The sequence below is a fragment of the Musa acuminata genome, chromosome BXJ2-3, assembly GCF_036884655.1.
Source record: "Musa acuminata AAA Group cultivar baxijiao chromosome BXJ2-3, Cavendish_Baxijiao_AAA, whole genome shotgun sequence".
NCBI lineage: Eukaryota > Viridiplantae > Streptophyta > Magnoliopsida > Zingiberales > Musaceae > Musa > Musa acuminata.
Window position 1 is genome coordinate 44,242,029 of NC_088340.1, and position 25,469 is coordinate 44,267,497.

Genomic DNA, 25,469 nt, shown 5'->3' on the forward strand with positions numbered 1-25,469 from the left:
TTCGTAAGTTCATCAAATCTTTTTTATTTTTAAAGATATTTTTTAAAGTTCACATGATAAAATCGTACGGATACGTTCATCATCCAAAATAGATTGATGTTAGAATAAATAGTCAAACTTTTTATTTTTTATTATTAGGAAACACTTTTGGAATATGCATCAGAAAAAGGCCTTTATTTCCTCAAACTCCATAAAATAATAAAAGAATAACACTTTTCTCGTTTCTCAACACATTCAAAAAAAAGGGGCAAAAAGGGAACACTACCCTCCCCACGACTCGAACGCCGTCCGCCAAAACCACGGAAACAATGCACCAAATCTCGGACCGGAGATGGGACCCCTCACGTGAGACTCAAGTGAATGACGTGGGCCACCGCAACCACAGCCGTCGATTCCCGCGGCAGCTGCTGCTGTTTCCCACCCATCCGCCGTACGTCTGTATTATTCTATTATTATTATACGTATCCAAACGCACACGAGAGTACCCTCGAAACAGCGTGCACGCATCATGCGCCCCACGGTCCGAAGTCACGTGCACCACACCACCCGATTCATCATACCATACATAATATAATATCGGGTGAATTTCCCAAAAAACCCTTTTAAGTTTCGAAAATTTTGACATTATTTTTCAACTTTAAAAAATTCCTTAACCATATAAAAATATTTTTTTATATCTAATTATATAAAAATATCATTTTATCTTTGACTTATCAGTAGAAATATTGATCCATATGATAAAGGATGATGGTCAAGAATGATCTATTATCGTATAACAGTAAAACATATATTTTTATGACCCGAAAGTACATGATATTTATATGAATACTGAGATAAAGTATATGAGTTGAACACTCAAGTTAGGTAAGTATCACATCGATAAAATTATACACACAAATTTCACGATTAATTATTTGAAGGAGATGTATTTATATCGAATTCGATGTTTAATTGTTATTAGTTTCGGAATGAATACATACATTCGATCCGGCAATAAATTGGCGAATAAAGGCGAAGGTTCGCGGTCGCCGCAGGCAACTACCACCAGCGCCCGCGGACGCCGACGCAACACGCGTATTCCGGCAACAAACCCCCGCGCTCGCTGCCTCCCCCGCTTACAACCCGCGCGTTCGCCCAAACCCAGGAGCCCTCGGTACGCTCACCCTCGGATCTACTTCGTCGCACCCCAAACTGACGCCGCTCATGTGTCCATTGCGTAGGATCCACGCCCCTCGCTGCAACGCAACGTACGCTTCTCCGCCGGCACAACTTACACCCCCCGTGTTGCTATAAAAGCAGCCCCATCAAGGCCTCCTACCTCCCTCCCTCCCTCATTTCATTTCCATTCGGCGATCTCTCCTCGAGGTAAAGAAGACAAGAGCCGGCGGAGATCCCCCCTTTCTCCCTCCTCCTCTCCTCGTCGCCATGCTCTCGCTAAATCGAAGCGGCTTCTTGGTAATTAATCTCTTGTTTTCTTGTTCCCGTTTTTGACATTTACCCATGTGAATGGTTGATTAGATGGTTATTCCTTTTGATTCTTGTGGATATATAAAATGAGCTACGATGGTGGTGGGAATGTCGAATCTCTTATTGAGTTTTTTGTCTTTGTGGGCCGGGGGAGCAGCGATGCGACGAGAAGCCAGGCCTGCTTGTGTCGCAGAGGCGGCGGATGCCGCTGGCGCCGGCGGGGGTGCGGTGCGCGGCGAGGGGCGGAGGGGAGCTGAATGGGAGGGGGATAACGGTGGACAACACGGTCAAGGAGCTCAGGGGCGAGGCCGAGCCGGTGCTCGAGCCCAAGTCCGCCGGAGGCGTCGTGGAGGACGCGCACGGTGAGGACGGGGACGTGGAGGAGCAGTTCATCATGCCGTGGACCGTCTCCGTCGCCAGGTTTGCTCTCGATCGATCGGCTCGGATCCTATCGCCTGGTTCCCTCGAGAGTTTCACGGCTCTTTTTGTTCGATCTGGTTGGATCTTGGATGTTTCCTGGGGTTCCCAGATGGAATCCAACAAGTGCGCGAATTCACTTTTTCTTGGACTCGATTTATCTATTTTGTTCGATCTGGTTGGATCTTGGGTGTTTCTTGGATCCAAGAGCGAGAATTCTTTTGGCGTGGCTTTCTTGAGTTCGAATGCGTCTTGGTGGTCCCATACTGGCCCTATTTTGTTCCCTGTAATAAGAATTTATTAATCTATTCAATGAGGTTTCCTGCCTTGATCATTACGTTTCGCGAAAGTCTCTTTACCATAGGGTCTAATTTGGGCGGCTGCTCAACCGTACTCGGATCATTTTTTTAGATTCATGCATATTAGTAATTGGGAGTTGTTAGACAAATGAAACGATTAGGTTTTCCTTAACTTGTGCCACAGAAATCTTTACCCGCCAAGTAAATCTGGTGGAGTTGACTTGGAGTCTCTTGTTACTATTCATTTGTCCCGACCGATCATCTGTAGTGTCGCTCCGCTCTTTTGCCCTCATTTTCATTTCAATTTTTCTTTCGTTCTTTTCAGGGTGGATCACATGGATAGTCCTTGAACGACAGGCCCGATTTTCTAATCGATCCTCGAGCTTTAATTTGTCGAATCCCTAGGGTTTTGGTAGTGTTGCAATCAGGTCTTCTCCCACCGTGGAGTTTGGTGTAGAAAACTCTGCCGGTGGGAAAAGTCGTCTGGGTCCACCAGAAAGACGGTGGACTAAATGAATTAAAATGCGCCATGCCACATTCTGAGAAAGAAGAGGATATAAAGTTTGTTTTCTCCTTTCCTTTGTTTTTTTTTTTCTTTTTTTTTCTTTTTGTGGTGATGTCAGTCGCCATCAACATTTTACGAGAGGAGAGGAGGATAAAGGAAGTGGCGAGAAGCTGGAAAACAGGAAACGACGAGACGGTGAATCTCATCTCCACCTTCTTTTTTCCATCTTCCTCAATCCTGATCACTATCGTTCCTCAAGAGAAAGTGGAGCGGGGATGAAGGAAAGGAAGGGAGGAGAAAAACTGAGAAAGAAAATGGGATAGACGAAAAAACTGACGGAAGAAGAAAACCCATGGTGGGGGTTTTCCAAACTTTTAGGGCTGATTGGCCTATAGACACCTGACTAAGATTGATGGTAGGGACTCAATACGATTCACGACAATTAGAGGTCAATTTGAGATTGTTCCTATGGGTCAAGGACTATTCGTGCATACGTCTTTCATGCGAGAAGTGACTGCTCAATCTACATGTTCATCAGAAATGTCTATATGCATAAAAAATCTCGTTAATTATGCCTAATTTTATGTAGCTTCAAAACATGTTTGTGTAATTATAGGCATAGTTCTTTCCGGCGATGATGTCAATGATGATTTATGTAGTGACCTTGGTGGATAACTTTATCATTTGATCTATTCTTTTGAACTTAGTGGTTACTCGTTGTTGCGGAATCCACAACACAACAAAGGGCTCGCTTTCAATGAGAAAGAGAGGGATGCCCACTACTTGCGAGGCCTCCTGCCTCCAGCATGTGTTACGCAAGAGCTTCAGGTTTGTTTGTATCTTGTAAAGGAAGCCATCCAAAAGATTGAAGCGATGAATACCATTTGCTGATGTCTACTTGCAACTTTTTCCCCACAGGAGAAAAAGATTATGCACAATCTTCGCCAATACCAGGTGCCCCTGCAACGTTATGTGTCCATGATGGATCTTCAGGTACCTGGAAAACAGCTCGCATTTCATTTCCACCTAATAGTTTTGTTATACTAAATTTCACCTGAGGCATCGATGGTCGGATTCTCAGGAGAGAAACGAGAAGCTCTTTTACAAGCTGCTAATTGACCATGTTGAGGAGTTACTTCCAATTGTTTATACTCCTACTGTTGGTGAGGCTTGCCAGAAGTATGGCTCCATCTTTGGGCATCCTCAGGGTCTCTACATCAGTTTGAACGAGAGGTTAGAGATTTTCCTTTCTTGTTTCCCACACTATCGACATCTATCAATTGTTAACCACAGGTAATTTTTATTTGCAGGGGGAAGATTCTCGAAGTCTTGAGAAACTGGCCCGAAAGGAACATCCAAGTTATTGTGGTCACAGATGGTGAGCGGATTTTGGGTCTCGGAGACCTTGGCTGCCAGGTAACATTACAATTCGGTTGTATGTTTACAACTGTTTAATGGGACTGTGTGCTTACTTACGGTCAGGTTGTTATTTCGTGATTTCGTAGGGAATGGGAATTCCTGTGGGCAAGCTTGCTCTATATACTGCTCTTGGGGGTCTGCGTCCATCTGCTGTAAGTTTTATCTTTATTGGTTTTAGTTTCATTACTTGTATTATGCTTCTTCTTACTTTTTGCATCATTATCTAGTGTTTTTGGCGTGTTCATTTACAAGGTTCCCTTAACCAATCGACGTTTTGCAGTGCTTACCTGTCACTATTGATGTGGGGACCAACAATGAGCAGCTACTTAAGGATGAGTTCTATATTGGACTGCGCCGAAGAAGAGCTACTGGTCAGGTACCATATTTAAATACATGAATTTTTTTATGATGTAGATAAATTTGTTGAATCAGTTCTTTTTTATTTGTGTCGACTTAGGAATATGCTGAGTTGATGCATGAGTTCATGACTGCTGTGAAGCAGAGGTATGGGGAGAAAGTGCTCATTCAGGTTGGTCACCACCCAATGAGATATTGGAGAGGATCTGCTCTTGGTTATTTCACGTTTGATATTTGCTTCACACAGTCCATGTTACGTTGATCTTGATTTTGGTTTTGTATGTTTTTTCTTTTTTTCAGTTTGAAGACTTTGCTAACCATAATGCATTTGAACTGCTTGCCAAATATCGTAAAACGCATCTCGTGTTCAATGATGACATCCAGGTAATGCATCGATAGATTACTTCTCTAATATTCTCTCTGTCCAATTACCTGTTGCATGCTTTTGAACCATTCTGTATGGTTATTATCATTGCAGGGCACAGCTTCTGTGGTTCTTGCTGGGCTTTTTGCAGCTTTGAATATAGTTGGTGGAACTCTGGCGGAGCACTGTTTCTTATTCCTTGGTGCTGGGGAGGTCGTACCCTTTTGCACAATTGGGTTTCTCCTTACTATTTTGTTCAAATGCAATCAATTTGTCCTGTGTGACACCTCTTGAATCATAATTTTACTGTACATATTTGCAATCATGAGCGCTGTGCTTGATCATTTATGTTTTTATTTTCCTGGTAGTTCTAATTCTAACTGAGTTGTCTGTTTCTAGGAGTTTTAATTCCAATGCTTTCCGTTTAGAATAATGGTTGGGGGAATTGCTAATCAGACGAAGAGAAAATCTCTGTCTTTGCATAATTGCAGTTTATAGTGGAGTGTACAAGTCTACTATTGTTTTGATTGCACAATTTATTGTTATGTTCAATGTTCTTAGCATTTCCTGCATTTGCATTTGCTTCTGCTATTCCATGTGCATTCTCATCAGCAAGATGCCTTGCATGACAAGGGTTTTTTCCTTTCTATTAGGAAGGGCAGACATTTCATGGGTGTCTTGCATTTCTCATGGTCACAAATTCATTCTCATTTTCTTACCAATTCAGGGTCTTCCAATGTTTGTGGAAGATACTAAAATAATCTGCCTTTATTTTTGTATTACAGGCTGGTACCGGTATCGCAGAACTCATAGCACGTGAGATGTCAAAACAGGTACTGAAAATATGTTGTTGATTAACACGAGCATGCCAAATGATTAATTGACTTCATTTTTTGCTCAATTATGCACCCACACACACACACACACACACACAACAGAAAGGAAAAAAAAAAAAAGGACTGATGAGCTCAAAAATCTGACTGAATGATTCCTTTGGTAATGAATGTTGTAGACAAAAGCTCCATTGGAAGAGACTCGGAAGAAAATTTGGATGGTGGATTCAAAGGTACAGTTATTGGTTGTATATATTTCTGTGTTTATACATCATCGTTCTTTATGCTTGCTTTCATGTCTTTGAATTCGTCATTTGACTCCAGCTGATGTTTTCCCCTCTTTAAGGGCTTAATTGTGAGCTCACGCAAGGAATCTCTTCAGCACTTTAAGAAACCTTGGGCGCATGACCATGAACCTGTCGGTAATCTCTTGGATGCTGTCAAGGTATGAAGTCCTCCTATGCAGAGTTTGATTATTGTATAGGTTACATCTCATGTAAAAGTATTTGGTTCTTACTTTTTCCGTTCCCTACCATTGACGATCTCCAACTATATTATTTGTTTGTGAGAGTGATTTGTTCATTCCAGGTATTGACCATATAAAAGAGGTCTTTCTGGTGGGCATGTTTTCGAATTTACTGTAGAGTGTTTTTCTGCTTGATGTTGGTTGTATTTGCTTGTTTCTGGTGGTACACTGGAAGAGTTCAAATGAATAATTTGTTGGCACTTAGTGTCAGGACTAAAGCATAATCAGACATGCATTATAGGAAATCAAAATTTTCATTAGGGATGAAAGACCGACTTGTACATAATTTGTTTTAAGTCACCAAATGTCAATCTGATCTCTGTTTCTATAAAGCAACCTCAAGTGGATTTGCTCATTAATTGGAAGTTGGTGATGAATGTCAGAGGTTCTTATACCCTCTATATATATTTTTTTTTGCCAATTTTTAGGCTATAAAGCCAACCGTATTAATTGGCTCCTCTGGAGTGGGAAGAACTTTCACAAAGGAGGTGGTTGAAGCCATGGCCACATTTAATGAGGTATGCATTCCTTTTACTAGTTTTCTTTTTTAGTGTGTTCAGTTATTATTTGTATTTAGAATCTACGATATGATTTGTGTATTGAATTATAACCGTAAGATTTCCTTTATTTAACGCAGAAGCCCATAATTTTGGCTCTCTCCAACCCGACCACACAGTCCGAGTGTAGTGCAGAAGAAGCATACACATGGAGTAAGGTAAATCTTGTTATTCTTGTAGCCACATGTCCCATATCCGCCGTGATAAGAGATTTTTCATGGGGTTCAATTTTCTGCTTAAAAACTGGCTTGCCGCATTCACAGGGTCGAGCAATATTTGCTAGTGGGAGCCCGTTCGATCCAGTTGAATATGATGAAAAGATTTTTGTGCCTGGCCAGGTTTGAAATGTCTTATCATCCTTTGACATGGCTGTGGTGTCACTTTAGAAATATTTACTTTCAAGTGAAGCACTCTAACCTCAGGTGTGTGTTTTGCATGCTTTCAGGCAAACAATGCCTATATTTTCCCAGGATTTGGCCTCGGGTTGGTTATCTCTGGAGCTACCCGTGTGCATGATGACATGCTCCTTGCAGCCTGTAAGTAACAGAGTTAAAAACAATGCCTACATTCTGCTTCTTGGATGTGATTAAGTGTTTTATTTATAAAAAAGATTTCTAACATATGATTAAGTTGAACATAACATAGTTAGAGCACTCTTTTTCCCTTGAGAAAAACTTGGAATTTTGTCAAAAAAACTTGGAAATCTCAACTAATAAAAGCAGCTCCATAGATTTTGGCTGATAACTATGAGCCATAGACGCCAAAATAGTATGCCACTAACTGTGCTTATGATGTGTCTCCTTGAGAGACTAGGCAAAAAGAACGTACGCCCACTAGGAAAGCTCGTGCGATTTGTTGGTTTGCTCTTTTTTATATTGACTGTGTCCTCACTTTCTCTTGGACAGCGGAAGCATTGGCCCAACAGGTGACACAAGAGAACTTGGATAAAGGATTGATCTATCCACCCTTCTCAAATATTAGGAAGATATCTGCTCATATTGCCGCTAACGTCGCTGCTAAAGCATATGAACTTGGTGAGTTGCTTCTTCATCAGCTATTTGTGGCTACTTGTTTAGATTTTGCGCAGCAAGTTAATAGTGGTCGTGTGTGTTGTTGCCATTTGTTAGGTCTGGCAAGTCGGCTCCCATGTCCCAAGGACCTGGTGAAGTACGCAGAGAGCTGCATGTACAACCCTGTTTACCGCAGTTACAGATGAATGGGTCTCCAGTTTTGAATGAATACTAGTAGTAGTAATTGTAGATCTCAGTAGCGATAGATGTTGTGGATGTCTTTGTTGCTGTTGCCTCACTATATTGTTGTATGACCTTTTGCCAATATGAGCTGGAACTAAAATTGTTCTCTCCGTGGCTGTCCGAAATTGACTCTTTGAACACCATCTCCCGAGTTCCTTTTAACTCGGGCACACAGTGCAAGGGGTTTGGAGAGCTGTGTGAATATGCGAGTGAGATGGAGATGCAAATCTTCTGCGCGGATATGGTCAGCGTGTTATGCCCCAAGCACCTGGAGGGCGTCAGATTGAATAGTGTGTTTGATCCACGCTCATCGTATTATTTTATTATAATTTTTGTGTATTATTTTATTATAATTTTTGTGTCTCGCATGAAGATATGAAGGTCGCGTTCGATCCACGCATTGTTTTATTATAGTTTTTGTGCCCCGCATGACTCGAGCAGTCCACCCTCACCGCATTGTTTTATTACAGTTTTTGTGCCTCGCATGACTCGAGCAGTCCACTCTCACCGCATTATTTTATTACAGTTTTTGTGCCCCGCATGACTCATTCAGAGATGCACATATATACTTGCCCCAACCATGTATTAGGTGGTGCAAGCGGGGATAGCTCAGTTGGGAGAGCGTTAGACGAAGATTGCGTGTTCGATCTACGCTCATCGTATTGTTTTATGATAGTTTTTGTGCTCCGCATGAATCGAGCAATCGAATATCGCCAAACCATGTATCCAATAGTGCAAGTGGGGATAGCTTAGTTAGAGAAGTGCAAGCGGGTATAGTTCAGTTGGGAGAGTGTCATGACTCGAGCAGTCCACCCTCATCGTATTATTTTATTATAGTTTTTGTGCCCCGCATGACTCACTCAGAAATGCACATATATACTTGCCCCAACCATGTATTAGGTGGTGCAAGCGGGGATAGCTCAGTTGGGAGAGCGTTAGACGAAGATCGCGTGTTCGATCTACTCTCATCGCATTGTTTTATGATAGTTTTTGTGCTCCGCATGAATCGAGCAATCGAATATCGCCAAACCATGTATCCAATAGTACAAGTGGGGATAGCTTAGTCGAAAAAGTATAAGCGGGGATAGCTCAGTTAGGAGAGCGTCAGACTGAAGATCTGAAGGTCGCGTGTTCGATCCACGCTCACCGCATTGTTTTATTACAGTTTTTGTGCCCCGCATGAAGATCTGAAGGTCCCGTGTTCGATCCACGCATTGTTTTATTATAGTTTTTGTGCCCCGCATGACTCGAGCAGTCCACCCTCACCGCATTGTTTTATTACAGTTTTTGTACCCCGCATGACTCGAGCAGTCCACCCTCACCGCATTATTTTATTACAGTTTTTGTGCCCCGCATGACTCATTCAAAGATGCACATATATACTTGCCCCAACCATGTATTAGGTGGTGCAAGCGGGGATAGCTCAGTTGGGAGAGCGTTAGACGAAGATTGCGTGTTCGATCTACGCTCATCGTATTGTTTTATGATAGTTTTTGTGCTCCGCATGAATCGAGCAATCGAATATCGCCAAACCATGTATCCAATAGTACAAGTGGGGATAGCTTAGTTAGAAAAGTGCAAGCGGGGATAGCTCAGTTGGGAGAGTGTCAGACTGAAGATCTGAAGGTCGTGTGTTCGATCCACGCTCACCGCATTGTTTTATTACAGTTTTTGTGCCCCGCATGAAGATCTGAAGGTCGCGTGTTCGATCCACGCATTGTTTTATTATAGTTTTTGTGCCCCGCATGACTCGAGCAGTCCACCCTCACCGCATTATTTTATTATAGTTTTTGTGCCCCGCATGACTCACTCAGAGATGCACATATCATGTATTAGGTGGTGCAAGCGGGGATAGCTCAGTTGGGAGAGCGTTAGACGAAGATCGCGTGTTCGATCTACTCTCATCGCATTGTTTTATGATAGTTTTTGTGCTCCGCATGAATCGAGCAATCGAATATCGCCAAACCATGTATCCAATAGTACAAGTGGGGATAGCTTAGTTAAAAAAGTATAAGCGGGGATAACTCAGTTGGGAGAGCGTCAGACTGAAGATCTGAAGGTTGCGTGTTCGATCCACGCTCACCGCATTGTTTTATTATAGTTTTTGTGCCCCGCATGAAGATCTGAAGGTCCCGTGTTCGATCCACGCATTGTTTTATTATAGTTTTTGTGCCCCGCATGACTCGAGCAGTCCACCCTCACCGCATTGTTTTATTACAGTTTTTGTGCCCCGCATGACTCGAGCAGTCCACCCTCACCGCATTATTTTATTACAGTTTTTGTGCCCCGCATGACTCATTCAGAGATGCACATATATACTTGCCCCAACCATGTATTAGGTGGTGCAAGCGGGGATAGCTCAGTTGGGAGAGCGTTAGACGAAGATTGCGTGTTCGATCTATCACCGCATTGTTTTATTATAGTTTTTGTGCCCCGCATGAAGATCTGAAGGTCCCGTGTTCGATCCACGCATTGTTTTATTATAGTTTTTGTGCCCCGCATGACTCGAGCAGTCCACCCTCACCGCATTGTTTTATTACAGTTTTTGTGCCCCGCATGACTCGAGCAGTCCACCCTCACCGCATTATTTTATTACAGTTTTTGTGCCCCGCATGACTCATTCAGAGATGCACATATATACTTGCCCCAACCATGTATTAGGTGGTGCAAGCGGGGATAGCTCGGTTGGGAGAGCGTTAGACGAAGATTGCGTGTTCGATCTACGCTCATCGTATTGTTTTATGATAGTTTTTGTGCTCCGCATGAATCGAGCAATCGAATATCGCCAAACCATGTATCCAATAGTGCAAGTGGGGATAGCTTAGTTAGTAAAGTGCAAGCGGGGATATCTCAGTTGGGAGAATGTCAGACTGAAGATTTGAAGGTCGTGTGTTCGATCCACGCTCACCGCATTGTTTTATTACAGTTTTTGTGCCCCGCATGAAGATCTGAAGGTCGCGTGTTCGATCCACGCATTGTTTTATTATAGTTTTTGTGCCCCGCATGACTCAAGCAGTCCACCCTCACCGCATTATTTTATTATAGTTTTTGTGCCCCGCATGACTCACTCAGAGATGCACATATATACTTGCCCCAACCATGTATTAGGTGGTGCAAGCGGGGATAGCTCAGTTGGGAGAGCGTTAGACGAAGATCGCGTGTTCGATCTACTCTCATATGTATCCAATAGTACAAGTGGGGATAGCTTAGTTAAAAAAGTGTAAGCGGGGATAGCTCAGTTGGGAGAGCGTCAGACTGAAGATCTGAAGGTCGCGTGTTCGATCCACGCTCACCGCATTGTTTTATTACAGTTTTTGTGCCCCGCATGAAGATCTGAAGGTCCCGTGTTCAATCCACGCATTGTTTTATTATAGTTTTTGTGCCCCGCATGACTCGAGCAGTCCACCCTCACCGCATTATTTTATTATAGTTTTTGTGCCCCGCATGACTCACTCAGAGATGCACATATATACGTGCCCCAACCATGTATTAGGTGGTGCAAGCGGGGATAGCTCAGTTGGGAGAGCGTTAGACGAAGATCGCGTGTTCGATCTACGCTCAGCCAAACCATGTATCCAATAGTGCAAGTGGGGATAGCTTAGTTAGGAAAGTGCAAGCGGGGATAGCTCAGTTGGGAGAGCGTCAGACTGAAGATCTGAAGGTCGCGTGTTCGATCCATGCTCACCGTATTGTTTTATTACAGTTTTTGTGCCCCGCATGACTCGAGCAGTCCACCCTCACCGCATTGTTTTATTACAGTTTTTGTGCCCCGCATGACTCGAGCAGTCCACCCTCACCGCATTATTTCATTACAGTTTTTGTGCCCCGCATGACTCACTCAGAGATGCACATATATACTTGCCCCAACCATGTATTAGGTGGTGCAAGCGGGGATAGCTCAGTTGGAAGAGCGTTAGACGAAGATCTGAAGATCGCGTGTTCGATCTACGCTCATCGCATTGTTTTATTATAGTTTTTGTGCTCCGCATGAATCGAGCAATCGAGTATCGCCAAACCATGTATCCAATAGTGCAAGTGGGGATAGCCTAGTTAGGAGAGTGTAAGTGGGGATAGCTCAGTTGGGAGAGCGTTAGACTGAAAATCTGAAGGTCGTGTGTTCGATCCACGCTCATCGCATTGTTTTATTACAGTTTTTGTGCTCTGCATGACTCGAGCAATCGAATACCGCCAAACCATGTATCCAATAGTGTAAGTGGGGATAGCTTAGTTGGGAGAGCGTCAGATTGAAGATATGAAGGTTGTGTGTTCGCTCCACGCTTATCGTATTGTTTTATTACAGTTTTTGTGCTACGCATGACTCGAGCGATCGAATACCGCCAAACCATGTATCCAATAGTGCAAGTGGGGATAGCTTAGTTAGGAGAGTGCAAGCGGGGATAGCTTAGTTTGAAGAACGTCAATCTGAAGACTCGACAGGCCACCCTCACTACATTATTTTATTACATTTTTTGTACTCCGCATGACTCGAGCAGTCGAATACCATCGCAAAAAGCTAGTGGCACAGCCAGCCAAAGTCTAAAAAGCTTTTGGGAGAGCGTCGTGAACTAACAGAGAAAATAAACTCACTCAGAGATGCACATGCATGCTTGCTCCAACCATGTATCCAATAGTGCAAGCAAAGATAGCTTAGTTGGGAGAGCGTCAGACTGAAGATCTGAAAATCGCATGTTCGATCCACGCTCACCATATTATTTTATTATAGTTTTTGTGCCCCGCATGACTCGAACAGTCCACCCTCACCGCATTTTTTTATTACAGTTTTTGTGCCCCGCATGACTCGAGCAGTCGGATACCGCCACAAAAATCTAGTGGCATAGACAACCAGAGTCTAAAAAGCTTTACAACTCTTTGCAGAGATGAACTAACATAGAAAACAAACTTACTCAGAGATGCACCTGCATACTTGCTCCAACCATATAATTGATGGTGCAAGCGAGAATAGCTCAATTGGGAGAACGTCAGATTGAAGATCTAAAAGTCGCGTGTTTGATCCATGCTCATCGTATTATTTTATTATAATTTTTATGCCCCGCATGACTCCAACGGTCCACCCTCACCGTATTATTTTATTACAATTTTTTACCTCTGCATGACTCCAACCATGTATCCAGTGGTGCAAGCAAGGAGGCCTGCATTCCATACCATATATTATATGCATAAAACTTACTCCTGATCCCACGACATAAGAACAAGTAATATGCACAATGGAAATTTAAAGACTGTAATTGTAGTTAGGTGTTCTTATTCAATTTAATCTTTTGAAACTGTAAAATCAATTTTACATTGCTGTGAACATTGAACAGATAAAGGTTGAATAGTAGTATATTGGCCGAGTATAAAGCTCTCATGATCCTTTGACATAAACCTGGAGGCCTTGGATTTGATCAAGTGCGACTAAACGCAGACATAAATGACAAACTTAAACTAACACACAAAGTTTCTTTAATTATCTTTCGCTTTGTTTGCAACTTTAACTAGAGTTGCAGAGTATCTTCAGTTTTTTGTTCGGTTTGTTTGTAACTTTTTAACTACTATGTTTTATGTATCTTATACAAGTTGTTGAAGTTTTTTTAGTACGAACTGATGGCACACAAGAAGCAGTTTCTCCATTCTTCAGGAACCAAGGTGATATAGCTTTGCTAAGTATAGCCATAAAATTCTGCCTGAGAGTGGCAGGCCTGCATCTGTTGCTTCAGAACACAGGGTTCACAAAGCATGAATATAGTAATTATAGTTTAGTGATAGGCTACATCCCTCCTATCGAGACTTTCTCCGACTTGAGGAGAAAAGATGTCTCAAAAAGAACAATAGAGAAGAGAGAGACTAAACTAATTTAAGTTAAAATATATGCCTGAAAGAAAGTAGGCACTCCAAAATTGTGGGAGAAAGCAAAGAAATTATGAGATAAATCCAATCTCATCATCCCATAAAATTATCCTAAAAAGACTTTCTTTCCATTACGAACTAAAAGCACAATAATAAACAAAGTATATCACAACAACAATAATAACAAAACCATAAGTCTCAGTTACTTGGAGTCGGCTACATGAATCTTTATAAAATATTTAACTAAGTTCATAATACATAAATCTTTAATTATATTTTTTATTAAAGTTTTTTTAGGTTTTCTTCTATCTCTCCTTGTACCACTAGCATTAATCATTTTAGCTTTCTGAGTATCATAAGGTCATCTAAGCACACTTATGCTATCTTAAATTATTTTTTCTCATTTTATCCTTTATCGAAGCGACAGTTACTTATTCCAAAAATAAGAATATTTCTTTTTCTATCTTTCCTAATAGCTCCACACATCCATCTTAATATTCTTATCTAGACAATACAAACTTTTTATATCTCTAACACTCATATTCATAAAGTATTGTTCATCTCACAACTATCTATAAAATTTTTCTTTTAATCTTAAAAATATTCGATAATCATACAAAACTCCTTATGTCACTTACCATATTAACCATCCTATACCCTATCAATAGTCAATCTCTTTATCTTATTGAAAATAAAGCTGTGCAAGTTGCCAAAAAGCATTATTCCTTATTATTATAAAAAAACATTCTATATGCTACAAAGATCACTACTAATTTAATGGAAATGCAATATTTACCAGTTGGTACTTCAAATTATTTTTGTTGTTTGCTTATGTTCCCATGCACATACTATATCATATAATTCATTTATCTTTTTTATTTAAGATTTCATTTATTCAGGCAAAATTAGACCTGTGAAAAACAAGGTTCGATGCAGATTTGATCCATGTTTAACCTGATAAAAAATTTAGCATTTTCGTAGCCACCTATATGGTAATCAAATTTCAAATGCTTGTCCTATCAGCACATATCGATCATTATTTACTAGTCTTATCAAGGACCAGTACAAAGCCACATAGGTCATTTTCCATCAGTATTTTATTTTAATTTTTTCCAGGTGATATTGGCAGTACAAGTTGGCATACAGCTGGGTTTACTGGTTGCTAACCAGCATGACGGTCTGTCAAAATTAATGTCAGACCGGAATTAAAATCTTTTTCTTGGACCACAAACAAATTGAACACTAGCGAACTATCCTGGCAAATGCATCAAACATTGGATTTATTATATAAGCTCAATTTGCTGGTTCCTCTCCTCTCAAGAATTCCCCCTGTTTCTTTTTCTTTATCCTCCTTCCTTCCCTTTGCACCTTCTTTGACCTCTGTAACCCTTCTCTTCTGCACTAATCAACGAAGGTTCTTGGATACCTGATCCTAACCATAGATATTTATAACCATGATACAATAAATGTTACATCAAAACATTGGATTCATTATATAAGCTCATTCACTCCCATCGCAGCCTCGATTGTTTACGTTCATTATTTTTCTCTTTCCATGTCCCCCTCCTCAGAATTTTCCCCTTAGTTTTTCCTTCTTATTTATCTTTATCCTCCTACCTTCCCCCTAAACCTTTCTCTTTATCTATATCCTCTTCTGTACCAATCAACTTCTTGGCTCCCTAACCCTAATCATAGGAATCCACAACCATGGCAAAACAGATGTCGTGCAAAATTGAAGAGTTGGAGGAAGAAAACGGAATGTTTAGAGCCAAGAACAACAACAATCTTTAAACCCTAGTGAGACTTCGAAACTGGGGCGTAGATAACAGTAACTAGCAGAAAAACAAGGAATTAAGAAACTAATTTACTCGCGCACATAAAATTCACAGCAGTTACAAAGAATTATCGAACGGGAAACCCTCCCTACGAGCTACGAAACAACAAAAACCGATCTATGTGTCGAACAAAATGCAAACAGACAAGCCCCACTCTCCACGACAAAGTAATCGAGAGAGACCACATCCCTTCCGTACCCCAGATCAAGAACAGGGAATAGGTCGATGCAAATCAGGAAAGACGAAGTAAGGAAACGAGAAGGGGAGACGAGAAAGAAAGAGAGGGAGATGGAGGAGATCGGCGTACCTTCGGCGGATTTGAACCAAGAAGCAATGGGACAGACAAAAAGGGATTCCGGCATGAGGAAGGAACAATTATGCCTTATTTAAGCGCTGATGGCATCCCGTTCCCGCAATTACTATTTCATAGTTTGATACAAGCGTGCGTGTATATATATATATATAAATGTATATATCTATGTATGTATATATATATATATATACATATACATATATATACATATATGTATGTATATGTATATATATGTATGTATATGTATATATATATATATGTGTATATATATACATACACACACACACACATATATGTATATATATGTATATGTATATATATACATATATACATACATAGATATATACATTTATATATATATATATACACGCACGCTTGTGTGTGTGTATGTATATATATACATATATATCTATGTATATATATGTATATATACATAGATATATATGTATAATTGTATATATGTATATGTATATATACATAGATATATATGTATAAATATATATATATATATATATATATATATATGCCCATCACTTTGTATAGATGGGAAATTATGGATTGAAGTGTCGAACTGTTTTCATGTAGTAAAAATGTATCATTTTCTAGAGGCATGCGGCTTCAATATAGCTTGATAAGAAGATAGATTAAGTACAGACATTAATTCCATCATTATCGCATAGGAAATTGCGGTAAGGAATTAATGTATTAGCAAGCGAATTGGATTAGGAAACACAGGGAAGTAAATGAGGATAAGAGATGTTTGCATGGTTACTGGATCTGTGACTGTTTGATGGCGACGTCCAACTTAGGCCCGCAGTTCATCGCGCTCACGATCTTGGATCCCGGCATGCCATCTATGGTCCTGCGCTCCGAGCTCTTCCTCGCTATGTCCCTCATGGAAACTGCCAAGGAAAGCTTGGGGTTGAGCCGAACGGTCCTGTTGAACTTCTTGCAGAGAGAGATGTGGGAGTCCACGGCTTCTTCCATGGTCGCCGCCGGTGTCCGCTTCATCTGCTCCTTCACCGCCTCGGAGCAGAGCCCGCAGATCCATCTCCCGTGGAAGAACTCCTTGATCCGGCGTATGTACGTGGGAGTGCAGTCTTCGGACATGCCACAGCACTCGCACTCCGCGCTCTCCACGTCGTTTGCGGTCGCCTTCTCGTTCAACTCCTCCATGATCTTGATGGCGTTCATGGTTGGCTCGCCCGATGAGAGCGCTTGATCCTTCCGCTGGGCCATCTGTCGTCGCATAAAGGAGGTGAGAGGGTAGGAAGTCAAGCACGGTGATGTATAACACACAACGAACATCAAAACGGAGACTCGCTTGCATGCAGAGAGGCTCTCCACATTGAGAGAACCAAGTGTTCTTCAAAGATGCTCTCTCTCACTGCGTCGACTTTGTTGCTAACTGCATGACGCCTCCTTGATTACGTAGCTTCTTTCTACTGTTCCTTGATTATTTATTTACGTCCTTGTGAACAGATCATTCATCGTGTCATAGTTTCTTGTGTTGCTTTTATGATTACGGGGCCAACTCGAAGACAGATTAAAGAGCGAGTGCATGCCACATGCACATGAATAGCAGCGACGAGCTGCAGAAAGATCATGCTAGCTTGAGCCTCCAGGAGACCTCGATCATGCTACTTTGCTTCATCCAAAAATGGAATCAGCATTTTCTGGTGGATCTTAGAGTTATATGAGCATTTCTCCTCGCTCTTGATCATAATATAACACAAAAAAGAAGAAGAATAAAAGAAAGGAAGCCCTGCAGAGTTTTAGATGAATAACAATAAACTAGGATACATATGACACAAACTTGCAAAAGATGAGACATGGTTCTTCCTCTTTTGTAGAGAGCTCGGACTGCATGTTTCAACTTGAAACAGGTAAGCTTCCTCTTTATAAAAGGTGGAAAGCTTAGAGTTGCAAAGGGGGAGGGAGTGGGGGAGAGAGAGATGTTATCAAGATGAAGCCACATAAAAAATATTTCCAGAGGAACAAAAGTGCAAAGACCAACTTTCTCCATCACCATCCATATACGATCAGCAAGAAGACAAGAAGCAAAGTGAGATATGATGGTTACCTTGCGGTGGAACAGATGTGATTCTTGCTCTTGTTTGGAAAGTTTGGACTGCATCCCCACTTGAAGCAATGTAAACCTCTATTGTTCTACTAATGGGTTGATGAGATTGCCTTCTCCCCTCCTTTATAGATAGCAAAAAGTGGAACAGTGTTTAGATCAGGCCTTCTGCAAAAAGTCACTAAAGATGGAACCTGCGGTTGCAGACGGCTTCTTGCATGTTTCGCCATTACGCTTCAAATTGCTGCAACTGGCGGCCTACGTTGAGAGCGCGCACTGTGGAAGGGCGTGTGAGCGAAGACACAGGAACTGCATCGCCCATGTGTATGCACCAAAACCTTGGAGATGGCAGGAGTTCGACATCCAAAAGGCAGGGAATGTTAGACTTGTCGAGATCGGCACTCGTGATCCCTCACGAGCTGCAACTCGAACCTAAAAGTTGAGCAGGGAGAAAAGTTTCCGATGGCTAATATCTCGACTAGCAATACGAGATATTTGCGTCGTCTTTTCCCCAAGTAACATCTGCAATTTGTTACGGAGAAAGAAGAAGAAGAAGAATCTAAAGGAGAAAACTAGTACGTATAGTTTGTCCTGATGTAGCTTTACGTCCGAAGACTCGGTTGATTTGTGTGGTTAACGTAGTGCTGAAATCTAAACTCTTCTTTCTCGTGAGATTTAGACGTTGAATTAGATTTATGTTCAAAGATATCTGATGCTGCATCAGAGAACCACAAACAACACAACGTTATAAAAAAAATAAAAAAATTATCAGAAAATGTGGTATGCATGCATTGATCAGTCTTGTCGGGGAGTAAGAACAAACGGATCCTGGATTCAAAGGATTGCTTAAGTTAATGCTGAGGTCTTATCTTTACAAGCTCCTTCACATGCACTTAGTTGATCGTCAATTTTTGAAGCAGATATTGTGATCTAACCTCGTGTTAGAATAGTATCAAGCAATCGTCTTTTCTAGTGGATTAATCTACAATTAAGAAAGAATCCAATATGTTTATTGAATCTGACAACTGCATTTGTAAATGTCACTCTGTAGAGTGAGTGTTTCGTCCAGAACTCCATGGAATTAGAGGATGCGTGCATGGAAGAGCCACCCAAAGAACACACGTATGACGACATCCCCCACATGCAAAGCTAAACTACGCTCGCTTGGCTCACCTCTTTTCTCGGAAGTGGCCTCCACGCCCATGCACGTGACATCACGTGCTCGGAGACGTGAGCCACACTATTTATACTGCTATGGGGTCTAACGGAACGGTAAAGCTTAACACGTTCCAATATATATTAGACAGCCATGTGATCCACTGTTACGTAGCCTTGCCGGTGCACCATCACCACCACCACCGCCGCATATAAACTAATCCTCGTTGACGATGGGAATATTGCCATGGACTTGCATGCACCCGATGCGCGTTAGCTTTTGGGTCAGCAGCTGTGTCTGGATCACGAGGACACCCATATCGATGCATTGTTGTCCATCTACCCTTCTATCGGAGTAATTATTATTATTGTGTCCAAGGGTTCACCCTCCCTTGCCTGCTTCCTCGCGGTGAAACGACGACACACGATCCCGAGGCGATTGTGGTGAAAGGGGGATGACCCTTTATTCTTCTTCTTCGTATGTGCCAGTGCGAAGCATGTGTTCCGGCGGAAATCGGACATTAGCTCAGAAATTGAGGAATGGTGGCGGCGACGATGGTGCCCATTTAAGAATCCCAAGGACATGCACTCCGTCTGTGGTAGTATGTGCGATTGCAGCAGCTGCAATGGTAGAAAACCTGACGGGGGAAGGGATGCATGGCATGGGAGTACGCAAAAGGAGTGAAGACGGGCAAGATGTCTAATTTTATTGATTTCTTTTTTTTTTGCTGGCATTTCACACTACAATTTAAATCGTCCTAGAATTAATATCTGAGGTTAGAGAAGAAAAGGAACGGATTAGGAAAAATATGGAAGACATTGATGAGCTGAGCTGCTTCAAGGATTTAGGGCAAAAGAGCATGGAAAGTAGCCTAAATTCCTCCTAATTTAACCCCTAGGGAATTACTTTCGGTAAAAAGAGAGTCCTTTTTGGCCTCCGCCGCGCGATCAATCCGGACTGAGACGTCACCGTTAAATGAGATGTCGGAAGTCGGGGCCGTGGATCAAGAAGTCGTCAGCGGCAGCGGCGTCCACCGGCGTGGGACCGTTGTAGAGGGAGGCGCCGCCGCCGGCGTGGAGGTGCTGCTGCTGGAGCTCCTTCTGGCGGCGGAGCTCGAGGACCTTTCGGTGGGAGTTGGAGTGCTTGGAAACCACGAAGGTGGGGCTGGCGGCCGGGCGGTACTCAGGCACGAGGCGGCCGGACTTGTAGCGGACGCCGCAGGCGTTGCACAGCGTCTTGGGGCCCATAGGCCCCGTCCGCCACTGCGGCGTCTTGTCGGTCTGGCAGTGCAGGCACTTGCGGCCGTCCGGCGCCGCCGCCACGGCCGGGCCGGCGGACATATCCTTCTTCTTCGACGCCGGCTTCGCCGCCTTCTTCCCGCCTGCGCCGGCGGCAGCAGCGCTGGGGGGCACGATGAGCTCAGACTCCGGCGACGGAGCGGCCGTCAGGGACGGGGAGAGCACGAGCAGCCGGGAGGACCAGCTGCAGGGGGCGGCGCGGGAGCGCTTGCTCCGCGCCTTGCCGGGGACGAGGGCCTCGGCGCGGAAGGGGGCCACCTGGTTGGCGGCCTCCTGAGCGGAGAACTCGGCTCGGGTAGCGGCCGCCGCGGTGGTCCTGGAGGAGGTGGTGGTGGAATTGACGCCGGAGATGAGGTGAAGCTTGTGGAGGTCCTCACTGGAGAAGGATTCCTCGACGAAATTAGAAAGCCATTCGAGCTCCGCCAGCTCGTCGTACTGCTGCATTCAAAGATAACAAACAAAACAAGAGAACACATGATTCCTTTTCTTGCGTGCAGGTAATCGAGAAGGCTTTCGCTACCACATGGCTTGCATTTCGGGCACAAAATTATCCCTCCTAGTGGAAGTACTACGACAGCGAAGGCGGTTAACCTAAAACCAGACGATCGACTGCAAACAAGTTTCACGAGGAATCCATGAAAACGATCGGGTCGAACAACAAGAACATTAATCTCCTTCGAATCGATTCCGGTTATCATGTCCGCACTTAATTTTGCCTGGAAATGTTCGGGGCAAAGAAAATGACCGGAAAATAGCAAAGAAACAGAGCCTGTGCATTATGAGAAACTTGAGGAAAGAAGATTGGGTAGAGAGAGCCAAAGGCTCATCAGGTCTTCGTCCAGGGGAGGAGAGGTGGGATTACCGGCTCGCATAGGTCGCCGGAGAGGCTGGCGTCGGCGAGGCTCCGGCAGACGAGGTCGCTGGAGAAATGCGGCTCGAGGGCGGAGAAGGAGTTGCCGCAGCTGTCCACGGCAGTGACGGTGGAGGAGTCCGTGGAGTTCCCGGCTGCGCCGTCCTCCCCGGTCGCGGCCAGCCCCCCGGCTTCGTCCTCCTCCTCGTTGGAGAAGTCCAGCAGGTCTTCCACCGAGAACTGTTCGCCTCCGCCGCCGGCCTTCCTCTCCGGCGCGCACTGCGGGTTCCCGTCGCGGTAAAAGCCGCCGTGGAAGTACTGCGGTGCCTCCATCGCCGTCCTTGTTCGAGTTCCAAATCAGGGTTTATGACGCACAGAGAGAGGAGGGAGGATTAGGAACCAAAATGGGAGAGAAAGAGAGAAAGAGAGGTGGGACGAGGTCTGGTTTATCTGAAGGGGACCGCCGTAGAGCTACAAAGGAGGGAAGTCGGTCGAGTAAATAAAGCTAAAAGCCAGGGTTAAGTCCCAATTACTAATACGGGCCACGGATGAGTGCACAACCCCTTCACTACCCCGGGGAAAACCACTCATATACCACGCCCCTATCGCCCACCTATATTTACATTCATACCCTTCCCTTCCCTTCCCTTCCCTTCCCTTCCCTCGGAACTGCGTTCGCGCGAGACGGACAACTCGTCCGTCAAGCCCGTTGGCTGACCATCGTTCCTCGTTGCTCCCAACACATAACGGATGGATATGTAGTAACGGTGCCGTTAATCGGTTCCAGTGATGGGAGAGTTAAACGCGAGGGATTAAGACTTCCCCCCACCCTCCGAAGGAATCGATCCACAGCTTTTGTGGCTGCGACTCGTGCGTTAGAGTCCAAGTTTACAGCCGGATTCCTCTGCCTCCCCCCCTCCCTCCCTCGTAATTTCCTTTCTCGCCCCCATTTCCCTCCTTGGGATTCGCGTTCCTTTTTCTATATATATATATATATATATATATATATATATATATATATATATATATATATATATATATATATATATATATATTACCTGCTTTTATTTATTGCGATATTGTTTTTTATTCCGCTCTCATTTCCACCCCCCGGCTTTGAAAATTGACAGGGTCACGTCGAACCACGACGGTTACAGCTCGACTTCGCACCATCCGACGGGCCGGGTCATCCCACGTGGACACCAACGGTAGCAGAGGAGGCCATCCACGTCGTCGGCCTTCGACTTCGCCAACGTGGAGACACAACGTTTAGTCTTCGGATGCCTTTTCCGCCCTCCACGTGACGCGTCGTAGGAGGACGGGACAGCATATCCCGCTTTAACAACCGTGTGATCTGATCGAATTAACGAATCAACGGTCGAGATGTGGTGTAGCAACTGCGTTAAAATTACAATTGATCCTTTTGGCGGAGGATGTGAGTACTGCTGCGACAGATGATTGGGCCAGGTCACGTCTCTCTGGTGGGACCGGGGGGCACGTGATGGGTGTCAGCGACCATGTGGGTCGCCGAGGTCGCGTCAAAAGCCCCACCGCGAGCGGTGGTCAATTCCACGAGTCCGCATCCGATTGCGTTCCTCACTCTCCCCCGCTGCACTTTAACCACGTGCCCCGGTCGCACGTCAAATCTGTAACGTTGATTAAGCGAGCCAACTATGGACATCCAAATTGTACCAGTGGTCATTGTGATCGGGTGGGATCGAAGTGCACCAGAGCTCATCTTTCTGCTGCACGATCGGAAACGAGTGTGACATGGTCGAGTAGAAGTGGCTTGGGGAGCTCGTACATGCTGCATCAAGGTTCGATCGTGTGGTTGCACGAATGTTGAGGAAAACGATGAAGCATCAGGTGGGCTTCCGCGGATCTTAAAGCAGGGCTGTGAAGAGGTCAAATGTAGGCCACCGCACGTGGGGGTTTTAATTCGTCGAGAGGAAAAGGAAAATAAAAAATCATTTTTTTACCAACTTCATCATTCTCAAGTATAATTTTCCTTTTATCTTTTTTTATTTCTTCATATTTTCTATCTTCTTTATTTGTTTTTTTTTTTCTTTCACTCTATACTATTTGTGGTTAAAGAGTAGTTATATTAATTGAAATTTTAATATTATTATGTTAACAATCAATTAACGTAGTTTGGTTACGATCATATTAAGTTCTCGAGTTTGCATCGTTGTTTCTTAATTATACAAATCGACTGATAAATTTACTAAGTTAGGTATGCAATCTATTTTACCAACCTTCAAAATTGTACCTCTCGACATCAAATGGCTAAAGTGAATGTTAGAAATTATGTCGGTAAATAAATTGATGCATGATACCACCGGAACCAATTAAAGCATATAATTATGTCCGATATCAATGTATATATTTAAGCATAATGATCATGAAATCATACTATAAAAGATCCTTATAGGTGTGTACTTCAAACTCTTAAGTTTTCATGTTTCAGTACTTCTAAATTCGAAGGACTTGACTCTACGTCAATATCTCATAACTAAAATTAATTTAAGTATTGGATAAACCTTAGCTAGCGATGTGGTTTTATAGGATTCGGATCTTCGAATGATCAAAAGGGATTTGATATATTCATATAGACACGGGTCAAAGTTAAATATAGAATAAGATCTAAGTTAATTTAAAATCTATATTAATAATTGGATGGGTACGTGAATTATATTATTTACCTTCGAAAGGATGGTGATATCTTGAAGTAATTTATGTGCTTTGGGACAAAAGAAGTTTTGAGCTATGCAGAATTCAATTATATATTTTGATCTCAAACCTAGGTAATTAAATATAAAAACCATTAATTTTGTCCCGTTTTTGATAAATCATTTTTTTGTAGAATTTACAAAAGTTATATAGTTTGGAGAATGGAATCGACGGGCGAGTAAGAGAGTGAGAGAGAGGCGCAAATAATCATAGTCGGATTTTTAATGATCAGAGAAATATTCTTTGGATGATTAATAGTTCAAAACAGGTGTTATGAACCATTAATGAAGCAGCGTAATTGATGTTATGTCAGGTGCAAGAGTGTGGTGTTTTCTAAGAGAGCTCCCTTCGTCGGGAGTAGGGAGTTTTTATCTCTGATACGAGAGAAGATTGTTGTGCAAGTCTTTAATAATTAATATAATTTTTTTTCTCTATTTATATATCAAAATTGGCTACTGTAATATTACAAAATTGGTTACTTAGCATGCTAAGTAATAATCTCTTTGAATCATTTTAAATTGTTATATGATTCATATATACTGAATGACCTCCCACCTCTCATAGGAAAGTCTTTGTAATTTTGAGATGCATTCTTTCTATATTAACGAATTAATTTCTAATATGATTAATGTGTGTTAGAGAAAAATATCATTGACGTCTTAGTCAACTCGACGTAGTTCATACTTAGATACATAAGACTATCCAAAATGAGAATATTAAGCTCTTGAGATGTTATATGTACGAAGACTTAGGTCGGAATAGGTTTTCTAATCTAATATCTTTATACTTAAACTAACCCAAACTAAATTTATAATTAATTTTTTTTATCATAAATGATAAGAAGGAAGTTTTGTTTTCTCTTCCCTCTCTAGGTCACATGTGGTAATAACATATTAGATGACAATGTATTATCTATCATTTGTTTGTGTGACGTTTAATTCATTTAACATGTGAGAATTTGAGATTTACTTTCACGGGTCAGGTTATCGCCTCCACTGTGATAGATTTTTCTTTACATGGCTTATGCAACTCGGGCATATTTTGTATTATGCTTTTGTCATAGCAGATTTCTTTTTGCGTGGATTAGGGTTCATGACTAATACGTATCGAACACATTTAGCTTTGCACCTATGTTGTAGCGAATTTCTTTTTTACACGAGTAAGGTTTTTAAATTCACGCGTTTCGAGAGCATTTAGCTTTGTGTCTATACCATGATGAATTTCTTTTTATTGAGTCGAATTTTTCTGAGTCATAAGTTTTAGACATATTTGACCTTATACTTTCATCGTAATAGATTTTTTTTAATATAAGTTAGATTTTTTTAATTGATACATATCGATGGATTCCATCGTTCCTTAAACT

General features: G+C 42.5%; 3 protein-coding genes and 2 non-coding genes across 6 annotated transcripts; 3 read left to right on the top strand and 2 right to left on the bottom strand.

Moving 5' to 3' along the window:
- Positions 1 to 1,297: 1,297 nt before the first annotated feature.
- Positions 1,298 to 8,107, top strand: LOC135608557 (NADP-dependent malic enzyme-like). The gene is made up of 20 exons (XM_065101581.1): positions 1,298 to 1,455; positions 1,625 to 1,887; positions 3,396 to 3,516; positions 3,607 to 3,681; positions 3,770 to 3,921; positions 3,999 to 4,104; positions 4,194 to 4,259; positions 4,388 to 4,483; positions 4,565 to 4,636; positions 4,765 to 4,848; positions 4,943 to 5,041; positions 5,614 to 5,661; positions 5,841 to 5,894; positions 6,008 to 6,106; positions 6,616 to 6,705; positions 6,825 to 6,902; positions 7,008 to 7,082; positions 7,190 to 7,280; positions 7,650 to 7,778; positions 7,872 to 8,107. The coding sequence occupies exons 1-20, from the start codon at positions 1,426 to 1,428 to the stop codon at positions 7,958 to 7,960; spliced, it is 1,917 nt and encodes a 638-aa protein (XP_064957653.1). The 5' UTR covers positions 1,298 to 1,425; the 3' UTR covers positions 7,961 to 8,107.
- A 1,471-nt stretch (positions 8,108 to 9,578) lies between these two features.
- TRNAF-GAA (transfer RNA phenylalanine (anticodon GAA)) lies at positions 9,579 to 9,651 on the top strand. The gene has a single exon. It is a non-coding gene; the product is annotated as a tRNA-Phe (tRNA).
- Positions 9,652 to 11,221: 1,570 nt separating this feature from the next.
- TRNAF-GAA (transfer RNA phenylalanine (anticodon GAA)) lies at positions 11,222 to 11,294 on the top strand. Its single transcript has one exon. It is a non-coding gene; the product is annotated as a tRNA-Phe (tRNA).
- A 5,466-nt stretch (positions 11,295 to 16,760) lies between these two features.
- Positions 16,761 to 17,231, bottom strand: LOC103980039 (uncharacterized). Its single transcript, XM_009396325.2, has one exon. The coding sequence runs from the start codon at positions 17,229 to 17,231 to the stop codon at positions 16,761 to 16,763; it is 471 nt and encodes a 156-aa protein (XP_009394600.2).
- Positions 17,232 to 20,050: 2,819 nt separating this feature from the next.
- Positions 20,051 to 21,861, bottom strand: LOC135606624 (GATA transcription factor 9-like). Of its 2 annotated transcripts, none has more exons than XM_065097680.1 (2): positions 21,389 to 21,861; positions 20,051 to 20,961 (listed from the first exon to the last, which is right to left on the bottom strand). In XM_065097680.1, exons 1-2 carry the CDS (start codon positions 21,707 to 21,709, stop codon positions 20,200 to 20,202), a joined length of 1,083 nt encoding a protein of 360 aa, XP_064953752.1. In that variant the 5' UTR covers positions 21,710 to 21,861; the 3' UTR covers positions 20,051 to 20,199. The 2 variants fall into 2 exon arrangements, with proteins under 2 accessions (XP_064953752.1, XP_064953751.1); XM_065097679.1 differs by having other exon boundaries at positions 20,051 to 20,964.
- Between the last annotated feature and the right edge of the window lie 3,608 nt (positions 21,862 to 25,469).

Bases quoted from the DNA above. Each gene is read 5' to 3' on its own strand.
- LOC135608557 (XM_065101581.1), top strand. From the start codon at position 1,426: ATGCTCTCGCTAAATCGAAGCGGCTTCTTG. The intron at 3,922-3,998 runs GTTAGAGATTTT...TTTTATTTGCAG, and splicing joins TACATCAGTTTGAACGAGAG to GGGGAAGATTCTCGAAGTCT. The intron at 7,779-7,871 runs GTGAGTTGCTTC...GCCATTTGTTAG, and splicing joins TGCTAAAGCATATGAACTTG to GTCTGGCAAGTCGGCTCCCA.
- LOC103980039 (XM_009396325.2), bottom strand. From the start codon at position 17,231: ATGGCCCAGCGGAAGGATCAAGCGCTCTCATCGGGCGAGCCAACCATG.
- LOC135606624 (XM_065097679.1), bottom strand. From the start codon at position 21,709: ATGGAGGCACCGCAGTACTTCCACGGCGGCTTTTACCGCGACGGGAAC. The intron at 20,965-21,388 runs GTAATCCCACCT...CTTTGAATGCAG, and splicing joins CCGGCGACCTATGCGAGCCG to CAGTACGACGAGCTGGCGGA.